A 21,500-nucleotide genomic window follows, 5' to 3' on the forward strand; every position below is an offset into this window, starting at 1 on the left:
ATATCTTCAATTCCAAAAGTTTAACTTTCTCAGGAGTTGACCAACCCAAAATGTATTTTAAATCTTTTGTTGAAATATTTCCCTGTAACTTTCAGATGTTATACCGAGTTCTGAAGCAACAAAGATTAACTCCCCTGTTAGTGTGACACTTCAACTATTTCATTATGTTACCATGCCTTGAATAGTCTATTTGTAGATGAGCTTATCAACCATCCTATGTATGACTAACTTCAAGACTTCAAATTATATTAGTCGCCCCCTTGTGGAATTCACAGTCACCTGAGGAGTGGAATATCACAGGGTATTTTGAATTTCTTTTCAAAAATTTCAAACTCATCAGTCTTCCAAAACTTGTGATACTTAATCTTGTGCATGAATGTCCAATTATTATGTACTAACGAAATGACCCTTTGTAGCAGAAAAACATTTGCTATGGGAAACAGATGGATACTCAGACTTCAAATATAATAGTTTTTAAAAGTAGGTCATGATTTGATCCTTTCAAGTTTGTATTAAGTTAATTATATTATATTAATGCAAATTTTAAAATATAAATTTGTGAAATTTATAAATTAAATATAAATTATAAATGTTTTAAAATATTAGCTTGATAGATCACAAACTTCCAAAAAAGTAATAAAATTCTGAACATATTAAAAACAATTATCCCTCAACACTCTAGACTAAAGATTCTTAATTATTTTATTTCATGGATCCTTTTGTGAGTCTGGTGAAACTTTTAAATCCCTTCTCAGGATAATATTTTTAAATGAATAAAATAAAACACACAGGATTATAAGGAATTGTAGTTCTACTAATTATGCTGAAATTTTAAAAATGCATATATTTTTAAAGGTCATAGATACCAGATTATGAACCCCTGATCCAGAATGTGACATTTGGTTCATCCACATAAGGTTCTAATATATTCTCTGACTTTTACTGGTTATGTGATCATGAGATCATGGGGATTCATTTAATGTCTTGATGCTCTTGGGCAATTTATTATTATTATTATTATTATTGTTATTATTACTTTTTATTTACAAGACATGTGCATGGGTAATTTTTCAGCATTGACTCTTGCAAAACTTGCTGTTTCAACTTTTCCTCTCCTTCCTCCTACCCCTCCCCTAAATGGCAAGTAGACCAATACATGTTAAATATGTTAAAGTATATGTTAAACACAATATATGTATACATATCCATACAGTTGTCTTGCTACACCAGAAAAATCGGACTTAGAAATAAGGTAAAAATAACCTGAGAAGGAAAACAAAAATGCAAGCGGACAAAAACAGAAGGAGTGGAAATGCTATGTTGTGGTCCACACTCATTTCCCATAGTTCTTTCACTGGGTATAGATGGTTGTTTTAATTATAGAACAATTGAACTGGTTATGGTTCATCTCCTTGCTGAAGATATCCACTTCCATCAGAATTGATCATCATATAGTATTGTTGAAATATACAATGATGTCCTGGTCCTGCTCATTTCACTCAGCATTAGTTCATGTAAGTCTCTCCAGGCCTTTCTGAAATCATGCTGCTGGTCATTTCTTTCAGAACAATAATATTCCATAACATTCATATAACACCATTTACTCATCCATTCTCCAATCGGTGGGCATCCATTCAATTTCTAGTTTCTAGCCGCTACAAAAAGGGCTGTCCTGGGCAATTTTTAAAAGGTTTTTAAAGTTACAGATGCTACATATAGTGGATGCAGGTAACTAGGTGGATAAAAACTGGACTTTGAGTCAGGAAGACTGTTCAAATCCTGAATCAGATACTAACTTTATAGCCCTATACTCTGCTTAAAATAATAAAGATAACATTAAAATTGGGAAGAATGGTGGTGCAGTAGAAAGAGTACTGGACAAATCATTTAAATTCCCTCAGTTTCTTCATGTGTAAATGGGATAATAACAGTATCTATCTCTCAAGGTTATTGTAAGGATAAAATGAGATGGCATTTGCGAAACACTTTGCAAATTTAAAAGAATTATTTAAATGCTAGTAAGCATTATTTTTGATGACTTGCTGATGTGCATGAACTTAGGGAAAGTAAGTTTTTATTCAAGGAATTTCTCCAAGCTGATAAAATTTCTGGACCAGAGCTCTCTTCCCAGCCCACAAAAGTTATTAATGGAAGGAGGAAACTGAGGGCTGGAGATTAATTTTTCTTATGAAATGTATACTCACAAACCCAGGAGTCAAAAGAATTTTCATTTTTTCCCACAAGCCTTTTATATCAAACATTATGAAATGTTTGATAAGATATTATTTTGACCAAGGTATGCACTGCTTGCAAACACTCAATTTTTCTTATCTAAATCTATTTGTGTTTAATAATAGTGGCTTATACTACTTAAGACATTCGTTTTAGAGAGTTATGTTTTATTTATTTTTCTGATTATTAAAATGTCATTTCCTAAAGATATTTAGCTTAGCATAGTGTCTGGTACACAGTAAGCACTTAATAAATGTTTATTAATTGATTAAGTTGGGAGGAACTGTATTCAGGTCTTTGAAACATTCCTATGGGTAACTCTAAGCCCGTTTTTCACCTCTCAATGCTCCAGGCAACAAACACCCTAATACTGTAAATATCAGGGCACATCACAAGTGATAAGGGCACATTGTTTGGGCTTCCTGACAGTCATTTTACCAATAAAATCACAGATCCAGGTCTTTTCTCTCCAAATCTTGGCCTTATGTATTTTTGTTGTTTAGTCATTTCAGTCATGTCCAACTCTTTGTGACCCTATTTGAGGTTTTCTTGGTAAAGATTCTGCAGTGGTTTGTCATTTTCTTTGCCAGATCATTTTACAGATGAGAAACTGAGACAAACAGAATTAAATGATTTGCCCAGCATCACACAATCAGTGTCTGAGATTCAATTTGAATTCAAGAAAATGATTCCAGGCCAGGTATTCTATCCTAGCTGCTGACCTTTATGTATAAATATCACCATTTTTATGTACAATAAATATTTGTAATTTATCTTTAAGTAATATACCTTTGATATTTGATATCTTTAAATAATATGCCTTTCATATTATATATCTTTAAATTTTATCAAAGATGAAATGGTTATTATAAAGAAATTTACAGCTCTTATGTTAGAGCATTTGTAATGTCCTACCCTTAAGTGTATTGTGTATGTATACCCTTTATTTTGTTTTTTTTATGAATTTCCTTTATGATCATTCAGCTATAATGCTGAAATTGGAAAATTGTTTCTTATAAAACTTTTAGTAGTAAGTTATAGGTATAGCAAATAGTTGATCATATGAAGCAACTTTCTGTATTATTACATACTTGTATTAATTTGGCATCTTTGGACCTTTCAAGTAGAAATGTAATAAGTATATTTTGCATGTGTTGTCAACAAATCCTAAATTCTAGTTAATATCATCATTTGCTATTTTATCCAAACATTAGCTTTAAATTTGACTAATGTTAAATCTCAAGAAAAATCAGAAAGCTTTTAATCTGGCCTTAAAGAAACTATTGCTCCTTTTTGGCATTTGTGTGGACAGGTAAGTAAAAGAGGCACATTTTGTGTTTCTTTCTTTGTGATTCAATAATAGCTGGTCAACTCTGGTTGATATTAACATTGCCATAAACATTGATAATGAGTAAAATATGAATTTCAAGCATATTCTATGCAAACTGTTACAATAATGAGGGTGACTTTAGTGTATCTCTTGTTGAATATGCTCATTACTTTACAGTTACAGCTCATACATCATTTTAGGGTTTACCTTTTTTAATGGGTAGCTGGGCTTCTTCCATTACAAAAAAGATCTTTTGAAATGTATTTTCATGGATTATACAGATTATTAAATAATATTCAGTTATATATTATGGAGCATGGATCATAAATAACAAGTTTTAGGCATACATTTTCTTACTGAAATTTCTTAGCCTTTCCTCCTTATTACAATAGTGTATTCATACTGTATTATTCAGATAATGGCAAGTCAAAATAATCTATTAAAGGTTATTTATTAAACATATGAAGTAAAGGTGTGGTTTTCTTTTCTCATTCTTTTAAGATTGTGTAACATTGTGGAGAAATACAAACATGTACAAAGATGTATTGTAAAGTCACTCCTATGATCTATGGGAGGATTATCCATATTATATCTTTTGCATGGACAAATCTTGATTTCAACTTGGCATCATGATTTAATTTGCTTATTTTAGTACTTTAACATAACTATCTCTGTTTACTCTTAATCCTACCGTTAGCCAGAATCTTATCTGGTGCTTCAATGGAAGAGAAGGGCTAGGCCCTTTATTCAGAAACAATTAATTAGAACTCCTCCTCTACAGGAAAGTATGAGGCAAAGGATGGGAGAAGAGAGGTGGTAGTAGTGGTCATTGGGGGTGGGAGGGAAAGTAGGAAAGAGAGAAAGTGAGGGAAGGAAAAGATCCATTTTCCTTTGGCTGATACTTTGCATCAAGGGGACCAAGCCATCTCTAGCATGAAATACACTAATGATCTCCAAACTTTTTTTTGACTGTATAATTTAAAAAAAAAAAAAACAAACTTATTTATGACACACACACACACATATACACACACATACATGTGTAAATATTTGTATTATGGTGCTAATAATCATATCCATTTTAAAATGCACAAAATAGGAAATTTTAAAAGGGTGATGTAAAGATGAAATATTTGCTCCAAGATAAGGAATTACTAGAATTTATTGAGTAGTAGAGGAACGACATATTTGTATTTATATTATAGAAAAACCGTTTGGCAACTGTGGAGGATAAATTGTTGAAGGAAAAGATCTGACCAATTAAAGGCTATTGCAATAGTTCAGGTAAGGAGAAAAAAATTAGTCTAAACTGAAATGGTGCTGTGCTAATTAAAGAAAAGGGAGAAGATATGAAGAATATGAGGAGAAAATGGTTGAGATTTAGCTATGGATTAGATATGTGACTAGGAAAACTTGGGTTTAGGAAGGACAAGAGAGCTCTTGATATTAATAGGGATGTTTGAAAGGTAAGAAAGATACTTTAATGGTATTTTGGATCCAAATCAAAGTCCATCTATACTTGCTTGTCTTGAATCATCCTGTCCCATTCAGCATTCACTCTCAACAAGTCCAGGTCTTATCCTCTCCGTGGCACCTATTCCAATCACTAAGTAATCAAAGGAGGATTGGGGAAGCAGGAGTTAGAGGTAGAATTTTTCTAGTTATGCTATTTCTATAACTATAGTTTAAATTGTAAGAACATCATGGTTCTGAGATTGGGTTTAGAGAAGGAAGTGGGGAACAAAGTAGAATAGTAGAGTTGTGGTGATATTAGAAACAAACCTCACAATGGTTTTCAAAGGAATTGGTGGAATTTGATCTTTTTTGTTATCCTGCATTTTTAAAAATTATTATTATATATTATTTAAATTATTATTACATATAGAACCAGAGAGGGCTGTGATCCTCTTTAGGAGAGGGGAGGTAAGAAAGGGAAATAGCATTGATGTGTCAGGCATTGTGTTAAGTACTTTACAAATATTATCTCTTTCGGATTCCCAGGTCTCTCTTTGGAAACAATTTTAACTGAGTAATAGAATTTAAATGAGAAGCAAGAGAAAGTGGACATCTGAGACTCTGTTACATAGTAGCTGCTAAACTAAATACTTGCTGATTGACTGATATATTTGGGTAGATCTTAAGTGTTTAGTGACCACTCTTCCTCTGTTCTAAATTCTGTGCACTTACCTTAAATCCAATTTATAACAATGTGAATAATTAATGATATGCGTAATCATGACACTGCTGCATGATTACATAGTAAATAGCTTAAGTAAATGGTTGCAATTACTTTTATACAGCCAAACCAATTTCTAGGGTTAGCTGCAGGGAGGAGAAAAATTGAGTGCAGCAAGAAATTGCTCATCAGCTAGAGGAAGGGGTTCTCAAACTACGGCCCTCGGGCCAGGTGGGGCTATCTGAGGATGTTTATGCGGCCCACCAGTTATGGCAAATGGGCTGAGGGGCGGAGACAGAGTGTGAGGTTTTGTTTTTACTATAGTCCGGCCCTCCCACAGTCTTGAGGGACAGTGAACTGGTCCCTATTTAAAAAGTTTGAGGACCACTGAGCTAGACTGTGGCAGAGGGGCCATTTCCTTTCTCTTTTTTCAGCATGGGTAAATTACCTCAAGGAATAGATATTCAGAAGATATTCAGAGGAAGGAGAGTTGGGTTCTTAATACTATTCTTAAGTAGCTGGCATTAGTTGCTCTCTCCTTTGGTTGAACAAAAACTTAATACCTTTATTATTAAGTAGGAAGAGATGTTTGGGGGAGGGAGGAATAGAGGAGTAACCAACTCCTCTCTCCAGGAACTAAATAGTACTTTTATTTTTCCTTTCCTTTTTTTTTTTCTTTCTTTCTTTTTTTTTTTTTTTTTTTCCTCTTTTCTTCTTCCTTTATTACCCTCAAGGGATGGCAGGGGGAAGGGGAAGGAGAGGGAAGGAAATTAATTAAACTGAGTGTTGAGAGTTAAGAGAAGTCTTTTGTCCATACACTACTGTCCCTTTCATTGGAGATTTCATCAATTGGCAACTCAAAATTGAAAAGATTTTAGGGAAAATTCATTTTCATTCACTTCTAATGCTAATGAATTTAATCAATCTTATTATTTATTATTATAATATTATAATTATTTATTATGGAATTGTATCAGGTACTGCAGATACAAAGAAACTCCCCCAACCCCCACCCCCCAAACAAAACCATAGCAAGAAATAAGAACCCTTGTTTTAAGTAGATTCTATTAGTAGAGGTCAAGATGAAAGCAGAGTCTAAGCTGAGGGAATTGAGGTGAAAAAGATACAGAGGTGATACTGAGATGAAGAAAATAATGGAAAGAGAGGGCAAAAATTGAGTTGGAAGAAGGAAAAGGAATTATAGAATTTGAGACCTCACGCTCCATCTAGTCCAATTCATACAGGACAGGAATCCTTATTTTAACATACCTACAACTGGCTACCAGAATGAGAGGGGCTGAAACATAGATAACCAGGATTTTGTGTGGCAGGCACATTTAATGATCTGGTTGGCCATGAAAGCTTAGTAAGAATCATACTGGGAATATGCTCAAAGATCATTAAATCACAAAAAACTAATTGAGAACAACCAAAGTGAGATTTATTAGTGAACCTAAAATGTTATTTTATTAATCTTTAAAGATAATTATATTCTTTTGGTCATGGTTCCACAGGCAAGGTATTCCTTCTAATAATTACACGTGCATTTATTTATTTATTTTTGGCCAGGATACGTCCTAATTTGTTTTCCTATATAAACATTCTGTTATATCTTGTTGACAACATCTGATATCTGGTTTTTAGGTAACTGATCAAAATTCTTTCCCGACTACATTGCTATTGTGCTATTTCACTGTTACTTTTGGTCTCTATATTTACCCCATCAGGGGTCTAATGGCTCTGGTTAATTAATATTTATGTTAATAAGAAAAATAATTTTTGACATTTATCTTCTCTCCTTCTGGTCTAGTTTCTAGTCTGGATAGTTTTCATAGCTGAGTCCCATTTGTTGCCAAGTTGTAGTCTCCCCATCTGGCTGTACTTGTAAATAATGTCTCCTTTATTTCCAGGATTTAAAAAAAAATTCACCTAGAATAGAAAAATCATTTTAAAACTTGCCCCTTTAAAGCAATATTATATGAAGGGAGGTTTGCTTGAAATGGGTTATCCTATGTTAGCTCCTATATCATAATCATCATCTTCTTCCTCTTAATCTTCTTCTTCTTTATCAATTTAACAGATATCTTAGATGTGAGATTTCCCTTCACTTGGGCATAATCAACTGGTCTATAATTTAGTATGTAAATTTTAGAGTTGCATGAGGCTTAAAGCAGTTAAGTGACTTGTTTATACCAAATTAGTGTCAAAGGCAGGATTTGAACCTCCATCTTCCTGAAGTTAACTTCAAAGAAAACTATTTTATATTAAATGACATGGATCTCCTAAATAATATATAGATTACACATGAAAATCAGTTATGTTGTTTGATCTATATTGGTTTTGATATTAATTAAAGAAAGTACTGGGGTCAAGAAATAGTTCTGCACTTCAGTTTTAAGTTTCTGAGAATATGTAGTAAAATTTTGCTACTAATTCTACAGCAGAATTCAATGGTCTTTCTTGGAAAATAGAATCATAGAAATACCAAGAGATAGTTGACTACTCGGCCTGTCGATGCTCCAGGGCATGACATTAAAGATGTGTATTACTGCATTGTGAATATGTTAGATGCCTTTTTGATGCCCTTAAAAAAGTTAAAACAATTATTACATCCCTTGAAAATTATTCTTTGAATGAACTAACAGATCTATTTACTGAGTGAAAATATCAGCATTTGAAAACATACTATTACAAGTCATTTTTTTTTTCAGTAAGCTCTTCGACATTCATAGGATCCCCATACCCCATTCCCATCGTCTTTTGTCCAGGATGGATTCTCATGAAGAGATGTCGTATCCAGGGACTCATCTGAAGAGAGCTGAATCACCTTGGGGGTTAAGTCATTGGTCACTGTCATAAAAGGTGTGAAAGAGTAGGAGGAAGGAGCAGGGTAACCTGGTGTATAATGCAGGTCCTCTAGAGCATGCAGTGAGTAAGATTGAGCTCCAGGGAGAGCAGTCCCCCAACTAGAGCTTCTATGTTGAGAGGGACTTCCAGATTCCTGTGATGAAAGGCAATTAGTACTAGTTGGTAGTGTCTGCAGTGGGTCTGAAGACACCACATCTGGCTGATTAAGGCTATCCGATACTGTCTGCTCCCATGAATCTTTCTGAAAAAAAAAAAAGAAAGAAAGAAAAAGAAAAAGAAAAGTTGCTGAATGTTCGTAAGAATAGTTACATTTTCATGTCTAGGAATGTCCCACCAAATATCCTATGCATGACTACTGGCTAGAAAGTAGACTTCATTTAGTTTTTTCTCCTCTGCTAGTTGGAACCTTGGTTTTTAATCTCATTTTAAACTTTGGCTTATTTTTATGAAATTTCATTTCCTCATTTAGATTTGTACTATCTGTACACTGTTCTCTTCCCTCCCTCCCAGAAAAAGAAATAAAGGAATAGAATAAATTTTTTTTATTATGTTATCCCTGACATTATTACATGTCCAAAATCTTCAGTTCAATGCCAGACACTGAATATGGCTGAAGGCTAGAGCTAGACTTTCATACCAAAAGAGTAGCCATTTATTCTAGCCTTGTATGATCCGGAAGGAACATTTCCTCCATTTCTCCCCTTCCCCAAGTATAATGCTGCCCAAAATTAGTCTATTAAAGACTTCTTGGTTCCTAAAGTTTTTTCAGTCTTCCAGAATGCTTGATTAAAATGAAAATATTATTGAGAGATTAACACCTCTGAACTTTTTTCAGAGTTTACAATAGTTAAGAAGAAAAAATTACAAAAATAAATTGAAAGAATGGAACTGGGCAGGAAGCTTAAGGATCCCGAAAGAATGGAATGGAAGATAGATGACCTACTTCACACTTTTACAAATTTGATGTTCCATATTCTTTGAAGAACAGAACCCTCATGCTATTTTCTTGAATTTTTTTTTTTGAAAACTTGAATTATATCTTCAATTCTCACATCTATAAAATAAGATGGGAGTGCTTCTCTCCAAAGAATTCGAGAATAGTGATCCGAACTGGATTTGTGATTTTATTGGTTAAAGGAATTCCCAGATAATTCCATCTACCAATGCAGATAAGACCCTTCTTTGCAATTTATAGGCTGTTCAAGAGAGGTAGTTGCCTAGAGTACTGATCCGTCAAAATAGCAATTAGAACTTAAATCTTTGTCTTCCAGGCTCCAAGATAGGCTTTCTATTTACTTCTCCCCCTGCATCTCCCAATGAATTAAGATTTACCAAATCACTTAAATCCATTGAGTATCAAAGCAGTGACAAGAATAATGAATCTGCATCTGTTTACAGGATGAACTTTTTTTTTCCTCGGAAGGTTGAAACCAATTTCTAAGAAGGGTTTTCCTTCAGTGAGCAGCCTTGACTAGTATTAGGCAGTGCTACACTAGAAACCCCGTTCTTTAGGGGATGCACTAAAACATTTAAACTGTGTCCTGCACAGTTTTAGGCGTGGGGTGGTGGCGGCAGGGAAGGACTTAATTCAACCGGCCTGAAAGAATACAAATCAATCCTAGCAAAAAGTCTCCCTGATCAGTGTTTCACCGGTCAGGTTGGGAGCAGTCTAAGTGAATTCTCCAACTTGGTTAGTAATGCAGATTAGCAATTTGCAGGAATGTGTTCCATTGTAAATTTATTCTCAGAATATCAGAATACTCACAAATACGAAGTGGGTGGAATCACTAGGAAAATGTGGTTGCAGAAGCGGTGGGGGCAAGGACGAAGCACCAAAGAGAGAGCTCGCGTTGGGAGTTAGAGCTGCTGCGCGGTAGTCTCCGTAAGGCTCAGAAAAGTAGGAATCCAAGATTGGTGGATAATTTTGCATTGTAGAGGACTCACAGGAAAAAGATTTAGCCATGGTTGATGGATAGCCATCATTTGAGAATTGTTTAGTGTTGTGGAAATCCGAGTCAGATAAAAAAGATCTTCTAACACCATAGTAACCTGATGTTGCAGGTGAGCCTGTTGCCAATTTTAAAACAAAACAAAACAAGGGCAAGGGGAGAGGAAGAATATTAAGTTTAAATGAAGACAACTGGTCAATCATCTTTGTGCTCTATTGTACCTGAATGCATCCCTGATAAGTATCCATGAATGAGTATTCTGGGGGAAAAAAAACATATTTTCCTGAGCTATCACTCTTAAATACTCTGATCAAAACAACTGTTACTCTGCTTTAAAGTAGGAATCTATCCGAGACTGCTTGGGAAGCTTAGAGTGTTATCCAATCAGTCCATCCTGGTGCTTACTGTCTGGCTCCAAACTTTCCTTCCAGCCTCATCTTTTACTATTTTCCCTCATATGTTTTGTGTCCCAGAAAAATTGAAATTACCTTCCTGAAACTGTGACTCATGCTATTCATGATGCCTGGAGTGCACTCTCCATATCCTGTTCTCATCAGTCTTCTCCACTAGTTGAAATTGAGGTCTAGCTCCAATTTAGCTTTCAGTTTTAGCTTAGGTATAATTTATTCTAATAAATATTTCTTCATCAGAAGTTATAAAATCAGAAAGCAATATCTCCTTCCCTTGATTTTTCATAGTATCTTTTCTGTACCTTGGTTTTGATTTTATAATACTCTGATTTCAGTAGCTCTTTGAGGGATAAGCACAAGAATCTTGTTTTTTGTTTTTTTTCCTTCTAAAAATTTATATATCTGGGAATGTAGAACAGTGCTTTACCTCACTAAGAGTATTTAATAATTGTTATTTCATTGAATTAATCAACTTTGTATTCCTTATGTCCAAAGCATCTACTTAATAAATATGGTTGAAATAAATGAATTTGGATGAAATAAAACAAAGTAGAAACATCTTTCAAATGATCTTTAAACTTTATGAAACTTATGAAATTGCTTTCTCTGTGTTTTTTATTTGCCATGGTTCCTTCTATAGAGGTCATTATTCAAGTTACCTTTGTCCTTGAATTAGGAGAAGCTTTGGATCCTAGGTTACATGGTTTTGTACTTAGCCATTCAACAAACATCAATAAATAATTTATTTTGTGCAAGGCATTATGGCCACTTGGGGTGATGGTGTCTAGAAGTACTAAATACAATACTTTACAAGGAGTAGACATCCAATAAATGTTCATTGTTGGTGGTGATAACAATCTGACTGAGGCAAAAGCAAAAAGCTAGGGCTGGCATTTTTTTTTTTTTCTTTTGGTCTTTTTATACTTATATTATCTGTCTCCCTCTAGTGGCTAACACGTGATCCTTCCTCGGAAACCAGAATGCGAATGAAGCCTTGGACTTTTTTAAAGAGTGAAAGGGCTGGGATGGAGGGTGTAGAAATTCTGTTCAATTCAACAAGCATTTATTAAATTCCTGCTATTTGTTAGAGTTCTCATACTAAACTCTGGGAAGACAACATGTAAATAGTTCCTGCCCTCTAGGAGCTTACAAAGGAAAGATATACACAGATAAGTAAATATGGAAATATTTACAAAGTCGTTTTGGGAAGGTAAGATGGGAAGCACTAATGTTTGTTGAGATCATAAAAGACTTGGTATAGGAGATAGTATTTAAGCGGTTACTTGAATGGAGCTAGTGATTGTAAGAGGTGGAGAAGTGGGAGAGCATTTAGCCATGGGGAATAACTGACCCAATTAAAAATAAAGAGAAGGAGAAGAAATATCAGGCACAGGGAACTGTAAGTGCCAATTTGGCAGGAATACAGAGTATGAAGGGGATTATTAAGAAATAAATTTGGAGACACAGGTTGGAGACAACTACGATATCTTCAAATACCAAAGAGGAGAAATTTCAAGTTGACCATATTCATATAATGAAGGAAAGTTGGCAAGATGGTTGGGATGGCAAGGAAAATGTTAAACACTGCTTTGTAACTATATGTTGTTCCATTTTAGGGAAAAGTCACATTCTTAAAGGTAGGTAATATTTATTTTGCAGAGGAATGTGATGATCTATCAGCTGAAAATACATGTGATTGCAAAAATAAATGTGCTGCTGACTGAGATATCTTAATTAATTCTGGAATCATGTGGAAGCTGTATCTCCATGACATAGGAACAATTCTGAGTTCTCTATTCCATTTTTTACTCAAATAGAGAAGGAGGTAGCAAAGTAGGGCCAGAGAGGAAATTCTTGAACTAAGAGCACCAATTAATCTTCCTTTCCTCTAAATTCCTACAGCACTCGATGTTATGTTCATTATTTCATTTATATCAGCCTTATTTTTAGCATTCATGTATAAGTTCCATGGAGTGAGGGATCATATCTAATAGCTTCATTATTTCATTTCACATCATGATATTATTATAGCATATGGTATAGTGCCATACATATCACAAATCTTCTCAGGATGGAAGACTTAAAGATTCAATGAACTTGAGAGCTCACAATCTGATCTCTTCCCTTTACAGGAAAAAAAAAAAAGGAAAGAAAAACTGAGGCTCTGAGAGGTTCAAGCTACTGTAGGTCGTATGTGGCAGAATTGAGATTCGAACCCAGAACCTTTGAAACCAAATGAAATTAGAATTCTCCAGGAACAAACAAACAAACAAACCAAGAATGTCATGGTAGTCTACTATTTCATCTTAAACTCTATAGCTAAAAACTTCTAATACTACCATAAATTTGAAGACTCCAGTTAACACAGCCTTTGTGTTGAGTGCCATTCCAGGGAAAAATCTACACAAGTTGAAAATTAAATCAATAAATAAAGCTGTGTTTTACACAACAATATTTAGAGCTACAAGGGTGGGTAAGGCTAAGAATGGAATATGTAAATAATGTTCCCATGCCCTCATATCCAAATTTCCTCCTGGATAGAAAGATCCTAAAAAAATAATCCTGTCTTTAGGAATATGACAATTTTTAATTCTTAAAAGAATGGAAGATATGTTAAGCTTTTAGACAAAATTAGAAATTGCAGGAATTGGTCAGCAGTAGCCATTCTCAGATTCAAAGGGATAGTAAATGGAATTTGGGAATGCAGGATAGAGAACTCTCACTAGAAATACTTGGATTTTAAATTAAAATACTTTTCTTGACCTTGTCATTGGAACTGAAGATATTGAAGCTACTATTCATTCATTTAATAAGTATTTATTTAGTGCTTACAATGTGCAGGGTCCTATAATTGGTAAACCTACAAAATTACTAATATTCTTTCCCTTTTGAAATTACTTTGCTTTACTTTGTGCATGAATTTTATTTACTCTTTTGTATGTTTGCATGTTGTATCTCTTTCCCATCCTTCCATCCTCACCCTCAAGGGGCTTATAAATTTTCCTGGAGCAGATAGGTGTTTTTAATATAGTGGGTTCTTTAAAATGTTTCTTGAATCAGATTGAATAGTTAGTTGAGGATGACACAAAGACAAAATGGTCCCAGCTCTCAAGAAGCTTATGTTTTCCAGGATAATAGAAACTTTTCTCATCTCAGAGGGATTCTAGAAAGTTTGGAGGGCTAAGTTTTATTAATTTCTTCTCACTGACCACATATAAGGAATGGTCTTTTAAATCCTATTTTGACAGACAGATTTTATTTTCCCTTCTTTTCTAATTACTGCTTCTTAGACTAATGAGATGCCAGCTCCTTTACAAAATTCTTTGGAATATGTGCTAAATCTGTTCTTTAGGTATTTGTGAAAGGAAACTTTGTCATTCTTCTCTCTCTCTCTCTCTCTCTCTCTCTCTCTCTCTCTCTCTCTCTCTTTCTTGTTGTTAAGGTAATTGGGATTGAGTCACTTGCCCAGGATCACCCAGCTAGGAAGTATTATGTTTCTGAAGCCAGATTTGAACTCAGGTTCTCCTGACTTCAGGGCTGATGCTGTATCTATTGTGCCATCTAGCTGCCCCTGTCATTATTGTCAAAGACCTAATTGTTAACCCAGACTACTTAGCCAGCTTCCTCTAGACCAGGGATTTTGACCCTCTGGTTCATGGACACCAAACAAGTCTATGGATGAATTCCTAGGTGAGGGAGGGGGAGGTTTGAGAATTCGTTTTTTAAAAAAAATTTGAAAATTGTATTTCGAGGTAATTGGTGACTTCTAAAAATTTGTATATTTTATTTTAAATATTTAGAAACATTATTCTGAGAAGTAGTTCATAGGCTTTCTCAATTTGCTGAAGGGGTCTATGACATACCAAAAAAATGTTCTCTCTGTGATTACTACTGAAATATGTGACATGCTTTCAAGAAAGCATACAAAGATAATAATGATCATTATAGTCAGGCCTTGTATGAGTGAGTATATACTTTAACATAAGTTTTTGAAGAGAAGATGCATTGAGCAATATTATTATTTAGTGCTTTAAGTGTGTATGCCAGATGAAAGTCAAATTGCCTGATTTTAACCAAAAAATAAATAATTGAGGGAATGGTTTGTTGTACTCACCTGGCATCTGGACAAATGGAGACTGAGAGGAATTGGTACCACTCTGCAAAACAAAGACAGTTGGTATGTGTTCTCCTGCCTTTTCAAGTGCAAGCCAAAAGACTGTATACATTGTTTTACAAACTTCATTTTCAGAAACTTTGAGGTACTGATTTCAAGTATTATAAGAGCAGGTGTAGCAAACAGAAAGAACTCAAGCTCTTAAATGCTAACAATGGTTTCAGGAATGCTAAAATGGAAGAATTCATCTTTTGTTATTTATTATTTACTTTCTTATCTTAAGAACTATGAGTGGAGATCCTGGTTCTAGGGTACAGAGATGGAATGTGAAATAAAAAAAAAATATGGCCCTTTAAAGTTAAGCCCAGGAAGGGTAATATATGTAAAAACTGATGTCTTTATATACAGAATCTCATTGAAATTTCATAATAACCCTGTGAAGGAGGCACTATTGGTATTATTACAGATGTGGAGACTGAGGCATAAAAACTTGCCCATGTTCACATAGTAAGTATCAGAAGCAGTATCTGAATCTAAGAATCTCTAATTCCAAGTCTAGCTCTTCCTATTATTAGACTATGCTGCCTGTGTAGCAGAAACATTCTTAAACCCAAGGTCAAGAGACTCACATTCTATTCATAGTTGGAATATTATCATAATCATAGTCATAGAATTTAGAGCTAGAAGGAATGATTCCTTCCAGGAATAATCCAGGAGAACAACCCACTGTCCCTGCCACCACCAACATCAACTACTGACCAATAGTCAAATGACTGATCAGTTAATCAATCAGCTACCAGACTATTAAGTCCAGGAGCTCTGGGAATATTAATGCCCTCTGGTGTCTGTTTCTGGGTCTTATTCTCTTCCTTTCTTTCCTTTTTTCAACTATCATTTATGGAAATAACTCTTGAGGAGTGACAAATGCTTCTGTAAGTTCTTCTCTTTCCTCCCCTCTCTATTCTGTCTGCTTCCCTCCAAATCTCCTTAAGACCCAGAAAAGAAGCTTTTGCTATGAAGTTCATGGCATCATCAAATGGCTCATTAGCAGAAACATATATGGTTGTATTAATGACAATGATGCTAAAGAACTATCAATCTTGTCTCTGTACACTGAAGACCACAAGATCTTTCCCTTTGGTTTGTAGATGAGATTTCCTGTTCAGGTTGTTTCCCTTATGACAATGTGACCTTCCTAAGAACATTTACCATTAAAAAACAAAACAAAACAAAACTCCAGTGCTTAGTACCATATATATTTTATGCTTAATAACTATGTTTTTTGATTTATTCATTTCATTCATTCCAAAGAAGCTGAAGCCCAAACAGATAACTTTGCTATTGAGTTCTAATTTAATATTCTGGCTTCAAGTTCTTAGTTATAATGTGAATATTTTGGAAGTTTCAGCATAAAACGTTTCTAAGTATGAAATAATCAATGCTAGAATGGTTTAGTATCTCCCTGACATATAGTATGGAAAGAAGGTACTAAACAAAGCCACAATAGCATATTTCCTTATTTTCCTTACCAGGTTCCCCTGCTACAACCAGCTGGAAGAGCTATTAATATTCCCTCCTCAAATTCAACCTTCTTTTCAGAATGCTTGTACTGAATCTGTGCTTCACTTGTATAGATAATGTATAAAGGGGTCTTATGAAAGGTTACAAAGGCCCTTCTTTTATTTTGTCTCTCTTTTTGATTAAGAAAATCTAGTAGTTCCCTATTGCCTATAGGATTAAATGCAAATTCCCTTTTGAATTTAAAATTTTTAGCAATTTACTCTAAACTATCTTTCTAGACTAATTTCACAAGACTATCTCTTACATGCTATATTTCAGCCAGACTGGTCTTCTTGTCATTCTTCTTATATAGCACCCCATATCCCATCCTTTGGCTCTTGCCTGGAAAGCTCTCCCTCTGTTTCTCTATTTTTTGGAATCCCTGGCTTCTTTCAGTCAAATGTCACATCACGTGCTAAGTATTTCCTGATCTTAGTTATTAGGGCTCTTTTCTTCTCCCAATTTATTACTTATTCTCTCTGTCTTTCTACATTAAATATACTTATATAGATATAAACAAAAGGAGTACATATGAATATATATAAATATAACCATGCATATATGCACACATATGTATATGTATACACACATATATGTGCATTTATATATTTATATTTATTCATCCACATCTATTATTTATTTCTTCTATAAGTTCATTTATTTACTTATTTTGCTGTTTGTGTGTTTTCCCCCACATAGAACGTAAGCTTCTTGGATTAAGAGATTGTTTTATTTTTGTTTCTGTATTCCTAGCACCTAGTATAATACTTGGTGCAGAGTAGACACAATAAATGATTGTTAAGTTTAATTCCATACATTTTCAGAAAGGGCATGAAAGGAAGAGTTACTGCAGTTATTTTTAGTAAATATATGGGAAGGACAGGAAAATAGGATAAAAGGATCCTTGATTTAGAGCTGAAAGGGGCCCAAGATGTCACCTAGTCCAAACTTCTCATTTTACAGATGAGAAACCTGGAACTAAGAAGTGATGTATTGTCCATGATCACAAAGATAGTGAGTGGAACATGTGGGCATAGGAGTTTCCCTCTATTAAACTCCCCTTTGAACCTTTATCTTACTCATTTTATGACTGGGGAAATAAAAGGGGTATATAAGTGTTATGAGTGTGGCAATGAAAAGGTAACTCTACAATGATCTGTTATGCTTCTGTGGTGACAGCAGAAAGAAATGATTATATTGGCACTTCTGGAGTACCAGACTAATAATATACATTATTTGGGTTAATATCACCTCTCTTCCACTCCTTCTCCACAAAAGCCAGCTGTTAGCAACCCATCTGTCTGCCAACTAAGCTCAACAATAAAATATTGTTCTAGCTCCTGAGATAACAATCTGTGTTGCTTAGGCTTTCTTTTCTTTTTCATCCATTAGCTACTTCTCTTAGCCTTCTTGAATTCCTTCTTGACTCTCTCCCTTGTAGAGCTTCTTTCTCTTTCAAAGTTACATTTACTGATAAATAGCAGTTCAAGACTTTTGAAACCTCAGGACTTTTAATAACTAATACAGCCTTCAAGAATAATGAATTTTATTTACCATTAAATGAAGATTCTTAAATCTGTTTTTTTAGATTTCAACATTTATTTTTGTAAGATTTTGAGTTTCAAAAAATTTTTTCTTCCTCTTTTCCTAACATTCACCCCTCCCCAGTGCAGTAAGCAATCTGATATAGGTTATACATATGAAATTATTTTAAGTATATTTCTATATTAAGTCATGTGGTAAAAGAAAAATCAGAACAAAAAGGAGAACCATGAGAAAGAAAAAGCAAGCAAACCAACAAAAAAGGTGAAAATATTATGCTTTGGTCCATATTTAGTCTCCATAGTTCCCCCTCTAAATGTGGATGGCATTTTCCCTCTTAAATTTATTGGAATTGTTTTGGATCACTATATTATAGCTGAAAAGAGCTAAGTCTATCATAGTTGATCATCACATAATCTTGCTGTTACTATATATAATGCTCTCTTGGCTCTGCTCACTTCATTCAGCATCAGTTCATGTCTTCCCAGGCTTTCTTGAAATCATTTCTTATAGAGCAATAATATTACATGACATCCATATACCATAACTTATTCAGCTATTCCCCAACTGATGGGCATCCATTCAATAAGAATCCTAAATCCTGAATGTAGAACTGCATTCCTTCCTGTGTTGCTTGCTATTTCTTTCAATTAAATATAGCTCAGATAGTTTCTCTTTTCATCTCCCTTCTGACAATGTTTGCAAAGAAAAAGACTAGGGAATGCTTTGGTGATTTCAACCACAGAGATTACCTTCGACCTATACTTTATATATCTTATGTGTATTGTTTGCATGCTGTGGGTAACATCATAAATCTCTTTCCTCAATTTTCTTCAAGTACAATATTTTCACTTTCTATTCCTTAGTATTACAAAGTCATGCAATGGTAGAGTAGGAAGGTATTCTAGTCCAGCCTTCTTATTTTTAAGGTGAGATCCAAACCAGCTGATGTGTTTTGCCTAAGGTCATATAAATGATGCTAATCATACTTCCATCAATTTGGGCCTGCTATTTTTTTTTTTTCTGTAAAGTATCAGGTATTACTGCAATTGGGTTGATTGAATGTTAGAATCAGTTTATTTCTGAAAATTCAAGGCAAAAAGATTGGTGGTTTTTTTTTGGTGGTTTGTTTTTGTTTTGTTTTTTAACTAAAATGTTAAGGGAACAACAGTCCCAAGGGAACAGAGAAAGGAGTAGGAAAACATGATTTAAAAAACAAAAGTTTGTATTATAAATATGGTAAGGTAGAGCTGAGAATATTAGCTTATATGACGGTCTAGTTTCATCTGTGCTCTTGACAAGTTCCTTCAGATTCTCTGTAGGCTTAGATTCACCCGGATGTTATCCATTTCAATAATACACTCTTTAGAAAAATTATTAGTGTATGACAATTCAACCCTATATAATTGAATAAATAGTAGGATATTTATCAAGCCTCCACTTCTGGTGGTCCAACAGAAAGGAGACAATCTAGGAATCACAAGTCCTATGTTCTATCTTGTCCTTTTCGTTAATTAACTCTGTGCCTTATAGAAAACTCAACCTCTAGTCTTTGCGTTTCCATTTCATCATTTATAAACCTAGGAATAATGACACCTGACATCCCTACTTCATAAATCAGCTATGAAGATTGAAAAAGATAATCATTGAGGACCCACTGAAAAAACTGAGTGCATACATTTAAAATATATTCTTAATGAACAAGTAGAGAAGTATCCTTGCAGGTAACAAGGATATAGGCAGTAGCTACAGGATCCAAACACATTGATACACACTGGATCTTATCTTCCCTTGTATATTATAAAAGAAATTAACAGTGATTTCTCTGGTGAAAATGTCATGCTCTCTTTGGATACTTTGTCAGTCAGAATTGAAGAAGTCTAAAGAATAAGTTGTTGTTAGGATTAGCTAGGAATATCAAATAGAAAGATTATTCCAGATCTGAAAACTTATTTGATTATTTTAGGAAGAAGTGGCTAAGAAATCGGCCTTCAGAATGAAGGCTAAGAATGATAGAATCTAGCATCATACACACATACAAATTTTTAGTCCCCTGGGAAGGGAAAACTCAGATTCACATTACTATAATTTTTGTCTTATTATTTACACACAGACACACACACAGATACAAACACATACACATATATCCTCCTTTCCCTCTCCTATATTACACACTTGTATGCACACTTACACACACACACAGACACACACACACACAGAGCGCATCTCTTCAAATTCCAACCTCAACCCTCTTTCTAGAAATGATGGCAAAATGAATGCTGAATAGCTCATCACTTCTGACCAAGAAAGATGGAATATAATTTTCAGTTTGCATATGGCAAACAACAGGATCCTGCAATGCCAGGTAGCCAAATTTAGAGGTTTATATTTGAATGAAATTTGCCAACCTGCAACTTCCTGTAGCTAACCCAGCAGCTTCACAGCTGCCCCAAAAGCCCCTCCATGAAAATGAGTTAATTTGAACTAATAGGTCACTGAGGTAGTAAAGTGATAAGATTAGGAATTTTCCTTGTTCACATTTGTGCAGGAGTTTTTATGGCCCTGTAATATTATTTTTGTGGGTGCCAACTTAGATGAGTGCATTATATTGAAATGTATCAGGCTTCCTAAGTACTTTTCAACCTTGTTCAAGAGTAGGATTATTCTTCTAGTACTCTGAGTTACATTGATTATATGGCTTAAAAAGATTTTCTTTCTAAAATTTATAGATGCTGTCATTTTTGTTGATCCAATAACAACAGTAGTCATTTATATCAATTTAATGTCAATTGCCAAGGCAGTTAAAGCTCTTTACAGACTTAAAAAATTATACATGCTTTTTTTTTTTTCACATTCTCAACATACCTGTGATAGGGAAAGGGACTTTGGTATTATCTATGAAAAAGCACAGATTTGAATATACCACATGTTAAATTACAAACTGAAAGAGATGGAAGGACTTAAGAGTTTTTTAAGATAACATTTTTTTTACAGAAAAGAGAACCAGAGTATGGACAGAGTAGGGATTTACTCAAGATCACACAACTATCTAGGGCACAGCAAGGATTAAAATACAATTCTGATTCTTAGTTTTCCTGTCAAGGATCCTTACATATTTCCATACATGTACACAAATAAATGTGTACACACAAACATATGTAAAGTAAAAGACTCATGTTAGCTTATAATATGAGCAACAGTTTTGTCTTTTGATACTTGTATACAGGAACTCCATAGTGGGGAGGTAGGTGCTTAAGGTAACTCAGTTTCCTGGTAAAGCCAATAGTTACATTCAAGCATACTGATTTGTTTTAGTGTC

General features: G+C 34.2%; 1 protein-coding gene across 1 annotated transcript in view; it reads right to left on the reverse strand.

Moving 5' to 3' along the window:
* Window positions 1-8,445: 8,445 nt before the first annotated feature.
* The window catches only part of POU2AF2 (POU class 2 homeobox associating factor 2), a 56,723-nt gene continuing 43,668 nt past the window's right edge, over window positions 8,446-21,500 (reverse strand). The window contains exons 3-5 of the mRNA XM_074302268.1: window positions 15,080-15,122; window positions 10,372-10,673; window positions 8,446-8,847 (exon numbers count right to left, since the gene is read on the reverse strand). Coding sequence (XP_074158369.1) covers window positions 8,446-8,847; window positions 10,372-10,673; window positions 15,080-15,122 — 747 coding nt within the window. The remainder of the gene's footprint in view (window positions 8,848-10,371; window positions 10,674-15,079; window positions 15,123-21,500) is intronic.

The sequence above is a fragment of the Sminthopsis crassicaudata genome, chromosome 3 (genome assembly GCF_048593235.1).
Source record: "Sminthopsis crassicaudata isolate SCR6 chromosome 3, ASM4859323v1, whole genome shotgun sequence".
Classification (NCBI taxonomy): domain Eukaryota; kingdom Metazoa; phylum Chordata; class Mammalia; order Dasyuromorphia; family Dasyuridae; genus Sminthopsis; species Sminthopsis crassicaudata.